We start from the raw sequence: 7,164 nt of genomic DNA, 5'->3' as shown, positions 1-7,164 counted from the left end.
TATCAGAGAATAACGGAGTTTCAAACAAATATATCAATCTATTAACAATTAAAATTAATTTTTAACAAATTAGTTCAACTTCCATTCAGGTAATTTAAATTTCAACCCAAAAAGATCAATTACATTGACATTGCATCAAAATAATTAAATTTTCAACAAAATAGTTTCATATTTAATCCCATAGTTAATTTTTTAAATAAAAAGTTAATTTTTTAACAAAAACTTGAATTTACTACCAACCTGTTGAAATTGCAAGCCAACTGAAAACTACTAAGAAAAGCCATCCGTTCAACCTGTAAACAAAAGATAAAATACCACAAGTGCAACTAACAAGGTCAGTCCCACGTTCAGAAATTTGGCGGCCCTAAAAAGGGCCTTTAATGCATAGTTCAGTAAATAGAATAAATTAACGGCTGAGACAGAACTCATAAACATTAAAAACACAAAACTTAAAAAAAAAGGTAAAGACACTAGTAGATAAAAATCAATTACTCTTCTCGCTGTTGTACTTGGTGGTAGATTTTGTTCCCTCGCTGATAGCGTGCTTGGCCAGTTCACCTGGCAGGAGAAGTTTCACGGCAGTTTGGATCTCGCGAGCAGTCATTGTACGATGTTTGTTATAAACAACCAAACGACCAGCTTCAGAAGCAATCCGTTCGAAAATGTCGATCATGAAGCTATTCATGATGCTCATGGCTTTGCTCGAAATTCCAGTTTCAGGCTGAACTTGCTTCAAAACTTTGTACAAGTAAATGGCGTAGGACTCTGTTCTCTTCTTCCTACGTAGAGAGCTCTTTGGTTTTTCGACAACCTTAGACTTCAACTCGGACTTCATCGCTCCTGTTTTTCCAGACATTTTCGGCGGCATTTCGAAACTTTGATCCTTTTCAGTCTTGATAATTTTGAAGAGAGAAAATAATTTTCAAGAGTGGAAATAATTTTGAAGAGCGAAAATAATTTTCGGGAGCCAAAATAATTTTGAAGAGGCAAGCTCCTTCACTGACATTCACCACACGATATTTGAGTTACGAACAGGAAGAGAAGCCTTTATATTAACAAGCTAGAAGCTCGCGATAAGCAATCAGAAAAATTGCTCGACTATAAACTAATTCTGATTCGTTCATGTATTTATGGACAAATTTTAATTTATCGAATCTGATATGAAGCCATTTTCATCGTTTTCAATTGAAAATCATCTGTTTTTAGCTTGAAATTCCACAATTTTGAATTATTTATATTTGAAACAACATGAAATGAAATTTAATTTATTCAACCTGTTTTTACTTCAAACTTTCTTTTTTTTCACCTACTAAAGAAATGGGGGCAAATAAAAAATCCATGATTATTAATATTCCCGAACTGGAAAATTCCGTAATAATAAAGTTTCCGAATTTACAAAATTTTTTTGCTTATTGATGTTTCTACATTAATATTCTTTACTTGTGTACAAAAAATATAATCAATTCTTTTTATCAAAGAATTTTTTTTTAATGTTTCAAGTTTTGAAATTATTGTTTGAATAAAAAATAACAATTGAAAAATATTTATTTCTGGACTGAAAATTTTGTTTAAAAATTTGCATATTATTTTTGAAATTAAAAAAAGTTCTTAATAATCTAATAAATAAATAATATTTATTAAAAAACAATTTTTTATTTTATAAATTCGGGAATAATCCAGTTCGGATATGTTATAATTCTGCAATTTTTTCGAAAATTTTATCATTCAGGAATTTTGACATTGGAGTTTTTTATATTTCGGCAATTTTATAACTCCGCAAATTTTTATTATTCGGTAATTTTCGATTTTGAGAATTTTGCATTTTTCGGGATTTTTCAGTCGTCTCAAAAAATTGAAATCAAACAATTATTTTAGTTATAAAGTCTGCTTTCATATTTTTGTTTTAGAATTCATATCTTTCTGTTAAAAATTTCTACTATTTAGTTGAAAATTTATTTTTCGAACTGGAAATTGAACTATTTTTTTCTGAAAATTGATTTTTTTTAGTAAAAAATACATGTTTATTGTTGCTCGTGTGTCTTTTTTGATAGAAAATTCAAGTACTGGATTAAAAATTTAACTACTTTATTACAAAATTTCTTCTTTTTGCTTGAGGATTCAACTATTTGGTTCAAAATTCGTCTTTTTTATTTGAATTCAACTGTTCAAAAATTATTTTTTGGTTGAAAATTAATTTTTGTAAATGAAAATTTTATGATTCTAGTTTTGGTTCAAAAATATGTTTTATAGTTGAAAATTCCTTTATATAGTCTATAATTCGTCTTTATTAGTAGAAAATTCTTATTTTAAAATTAAGGTATTTTATTGAAAATTTGCTGTTTTTCTGTAGGAAAATAAACTTCTTGGTTGAAAATTCAACTATTTTGTGAACGTTATTTTTTTGTCATAGTTATTTTTTTTAACTACAAATTTAACTGTGTTTGGTTGCTTTTTTCTGTAGTTGATAATTCAACTATTTGTTTAAAAATACATATTTTTAATTTGGAAAATCAACTGTTTTGTTAAAAATCCCACTAATTTTGTTGAAAATTCAAATATTTTTTGTATTAGTTACCTTTTTAATCGAACATTTTGCCACGTCGTTAAAAGTCGAACTTATTAGTTAAAAATTCATTTTATTCGTTAGAGATTGAACTACTTTATTGAAAATTCTTTTTTTTTCGTTCAAAATTAACTTTTTAAGCAAACGTTTGATAATTACATTTTTTGTTCAAAAAACATCTTTTTTTACTTGAAAATCCATTTATTTCATTTTAAATCATCTTTCTTCGTAGAACATTCATAACATACATGATTCAACTTTTTGGTTGAAGATTCAAATATTTGGTTAAAAATTCAAATTTCAATTAAATTTTCAGTTTAAACAAAAATTTCAACAATAAAAAACGAATTTTTAACAAAACAGTTCAATCTTTAACCAATAAAATGAGCCTTTAACAAATATTGAAAATGTAATAAAAATAGTTGAATTTAACGAAAAAATAGGAATTTTCCAGAAAATTCTTGAATTTTCAACAGAAAACGATCAATTTTTAGCCAAAGAGGAAATAGTCCCATTTTTAAATAATACAATTAATTTGAAAGTAAAAAACGAATTTTTAGCGAAACAGTTCAATCTTTAACTAATCAAATAAATCTTTAACAAATTAATTCAACTTTTAACCAAGTGGTTGAATTCTCGACGAATGAAGATGAATTTTAAACAAAATAGTTGAATTTTTATCCAAATAGATAAATTTTTTAACAAATTATTGAATGATGATATTAAAAATTCAGTCTTTTTATTTTAAATAAAAAATATAATTTTTCAATAGAAACGTAATAATTAAAGTTTCAGTTGCAAAAATTAATTTTCAACAGATTAGTTCAATTTTCAATCAAGTAGATGAATTTTTAAGCTAAAAATATCAATTTTCAACAAAAAATTTAATGGTAGAAATTTTTAACAAAAACTATTATTTTTTTGATTTTTTAATATAGGAACTCTCTGCTAAATTACAAAATTTTCAAGTTAAAAAGAGGAATTTTTAACGAAAGAGTTCAATTTTTTATCCGAATATACAAGTATTTAAGAAACTAGTTAAATCTTCATTAAATATAATGGTTCAATTTTCAGTTAAGAAAAATAATTTTCAACAAATATAAAAAAAAAATTTTAACAAAACAACTTAACCTTTAACCAAGATAATGAATCTGTAACAAAGTGGTTCAACTTTTAATCAAGTAGTTGAATTTTTGACACAAAAAAATTTTTGTAATAGTTAAATCTTTCACAAAATAAATTAAATTTTCAACTAAAATAGTTTAATTCTGAACCAAATAATTAAAATTTTGATTAAAAATTAAAATTCCTAACCAAATTAGTTTAATTGAGACCTCAGAAAAATGTAATCAAATAAAAAGTAGTTCAACTTTCAAACAAGTAGTTGCTTTTTGTACCAAAAAAGTTATTTTAATAAATAGTTACATTTTTCAGAAAATAATTAAATTTTTAAACAAATAATTGAATTTGTTATTAAAAATTCAATTTTTAATCAAATAGTTCGATTGTGACATAAAAAATGTAATCATATAATTTAATCTTTAAATAAAACAGAAATTCACAATGAATATGTAATAATTAAAGTTTCAGTCGAAAAAATTAATTATCAACAAAAGAAAAAAAATTTCAACGAAATAGGTCAATCTTTTACCAATAAATTTTTCTTTACAAATTAGTTGTTTCATTTCCAATCAATGAAATTGTTCAATTTTCAGTTAAGAAAATTCATTTTCAACAAAAAAAACGCATTTTTAACATAACAAAGTGGTCCAGTAGTTGAATTGTAATAAAATAGTTTAATTTTTACCTAAATAATTAAATTATGACATAAAAATGCATACAGATACAAATTAGTTCAGCTCTCAAATGAGTAGATGAATTTAAAACCAAAAAATACGACCAAGGTAATGAATTAATTATTTTATTTAATTCATTAAATTAAATTTAAAAATTTTGAAATTAAATAATCATAAATTTAATTGATTTAAATGCATTAAATTAAACATCAGAAATTATTTTCTACATTTTCAAGTTAAAAACGAATTTTCTACAAAACAGTTCAATTTTGTATCCGAATATATAAAATTTTAATAAACTAGTTCAATCATCAACAAATGGAATGTTTCCATTTTCAGTTAAGAAAAATAATTTTCAACAAAAAAGACGAATTTTTAACAAAACAGTTTAATCTTTAACCGATAAAATTAATCTTCAAAAAGTAGTTCAACTTTCGACCAATTAGTTGAATTTTCGAAAAAAATGGTTTTAAAAAATAGTTCAATTTTGAACGACATAGTTACATTTAAAAAAGGTTCATTTTTATTCAAATAATTGAATTTCTAATTAAAAAGTTAAACTTTTAATCAAATAGTTGAATTATGACATGAAAAATGCAATCAAATAATTCAACTTTCGAATAAAAAACGTAAATTTTCAATCAAAAGTAATAATTAAAGTTTCAGCCAGGAAAATTAATTTTCGACAAAAGAAAATAATTTTCAACAAAATAGTTCAATTTTTTACCATCATAATGAATCTTTAACAAAATGGATCAGCTTTGAACCAAGTAGTTGAATTTTTAATCGAAAAAATTATTTTACAAAATAGGTAAATTTTCAACAAAATAGTTTAATTTTAACCAAATAATTAAATTGTATCATAAAAATGCAAACAGTTTAAATTTTAAATCAAAAATATAAATTTTAAATCGAAATGTAATAATTAAAGTTTGAGTTGCAAAAAATAATTTTCAACCAAATAGTTCAATTTTATGTCAGCAAAAAGATTTTTTAACAAATTAGTGCAACTATCATCCAGGTAGATAAATTTAAACCCAAAAATATGACAAAAATTTTCAAAAAAGTAGTTGAATCTTTAACCAATACAATGGTTAAATTTTCAATCAATTTTTAACCAATAAACTGAATATTTAACAAAGTGGTTCAACTTTCAACCATATTGTTGAATTTTCGACCAAAAATATGATTAAAAAAAGTTAAATTTTCAACAGAATAATTAAATGTTCAACAAAATAGTTACATTTTTAACTAAAAAGTTAATTTTCAAACAGTCTAATATTCTACGAACCTGTTGAAGCTGCAAGCCAACTGAAATGTACAAAGAAAAACTCTGGTATCAACCTGTAAACATAAGAGATAAAAACCACATGTTCAAATGACAAGGTCAGCCCCAGGTTCGAAAATTTGGCGGCCCTAAAAAGGGCCATTTTTATAAAAAAAGTTCAGTATATAAAATAGAGACAGAACTCATAAATATTAAAAAACAAAACACAAACAAAAAATAAAAACACTAGTTGATTAAAATAAATTATTTCTTCTCCGTGTTGTACTTGGTGATAGCTTTCGTTCCCTCGCTGATGGCGTGCTTGGCCAGTTCACCTGGCAGGAGAAGTTTCACTGCAGTTTGAATTTCACGAGAAGTCATTGTACGACGCTTTCCATTATAAACAACCAAACGTCCAGCTTCAGAAGCAATCCTTTCGAAAATATCGTTGATGAAACTGTTCATGACGATCATGGCTTTGCTCGAAATCCCAGTTTCAGGATGAACTTGTTTCAAAACTTTGTAGACGTAAATGCCAAAGGTCTCATTCCTCTTCTTCCTTCGTGTAGTCGAGCTCACCGGCTTTTCCACAACCTTAGGCTTCATCGCCCCTGCTTTTCCAGAAAGTTTCGGCGGCATCTTGATGATTTGATTCTCGAAGATTCGGTTCTCGAAGATTTGATTCTTGAAGTTTTTTTTAGTATTGATTATTTTGAAGAACTAATATAATTTTAAAAGACTGATATGAAGACCAAATAATATTTGGCTTCAGAGCATGAAGAGAAACCTTTATATAGACAGGCTAAAATCTCACGGGAATCAATTAGAAAACTCGCTCGACTAGAAGTTTATTCTGATTCGTTTGCGTGTTCATGGACAATTTTAATTTGCCGAATCTGATATCATAAACAGGGTGCCCAGCTACCTTGTAAACCTTGAAAACGTGGAGATCTCCTTAAATTTCTCACGAAAACTTGAATTTTTGTTTTCCTTTCAAAATAGTTTTCAACGGCACTACTCGGTTTTTGAGTATAAACAAGATTTCCAAAGGTAACAAAATAATTCTAAAGATTTAAAAATATTTCGAAATATTTCAAAGCTTTTATAATATTCAAAAGGATTTTGAACATTTAAAATACTTAAAATTTAAAGTACTTAAAAAGGATTCAAGGGTTTGAAAAATGCGTGTAGACGAGATTTCACAAAGATTTTGAATGTTTAACAAAATATTTCAAAGATTTTAATTATTTTAAATCAATGCAAAAGATTTCCGAAAGATTTCGAAAATATTTTATGGAATTAATAAAGATTTAAGAAGAGTTTAAGAATATCGAAGATGCCAAGAAGGGTATATTACACTAAATTTCAAAGGTATTAAACAGTTTCAAAAGGTTTCAATACATTTGAGATTTTAAAAGATTTGCATGATTTCAAAAGCACAAAAGATTTTATAAAGATAGATTAAAAAGATATTTCACAAAGATTGCAAAAATTTCATCAATATTTCAAAAGATATCAAGGATTTTTAAGATTTTACT

At 25.3% G+C, this 7,164-nt stretch overlaps 1 protein-coding gene across 1 annotated transcript; it reads right to left on the bottom strand.

Annotated features, from left to right (window-relative positions):
• Positions 1-383: 383 nt before the first annotated feature.
• On the bottom strand, positions 384-6,414 carry LOC117174991 (histone H2B.1, sperm-like). Its single transcript, XM_033364478.1, has 2 exons — positions 5,894-6,414; positions 384-895 (listed from the first exon to the last, which is right to left on the bottom strand). The coding sequence occupies exons 1-2, from the start codon at positions 6,263-6,265 to the stop codon at positions 485-487; spliced, it is 783 nt and encodes a 260-aa protein (XP_033220369.1). The 5' UTR covers positions 6,266-6,414; the 3' UTR covers positions 384-484.
• Between the last annotated feature and the right edge of the window lie 750 nt (positions 6,415-7,164).

Source organism: Belonocnema kinseyi, chromosome 6, assembly GCF_010883055.1.
Source record: "Belonocnema kinseyi isolate 2016_QV_RU_SX_M_011 chromosome 6, B_treatae_v1, whole genome shotgun sequence".
Taxonomy (NCBI): domain Eukaryota; kingdom Metazoa; phylum Arthropoda; class Insecta; order Hymenoptera; family Cynipidae; genus Belonocnema; species Belonocnema kinseyi.
This window is presented reverse-complemented; position numbering and strand designations above follow the sequence as displayed.

Coding starts and splice junctions, on each gene's coding strand:
- LOC117174991 (XM_033364478.1), bottom strand. CDS start 6,265: ATGCCGCCGAAACTTTCTGGAAAAGCAGGGGCGATGAAGCCTAAGGTT. Junction 896..5,893: donor AGTACAACACGGAGAAGAAA/TAATTTATTTTA, acceptor TTCAAAATTATC/AAGACTGAAAAGGATCAAAG.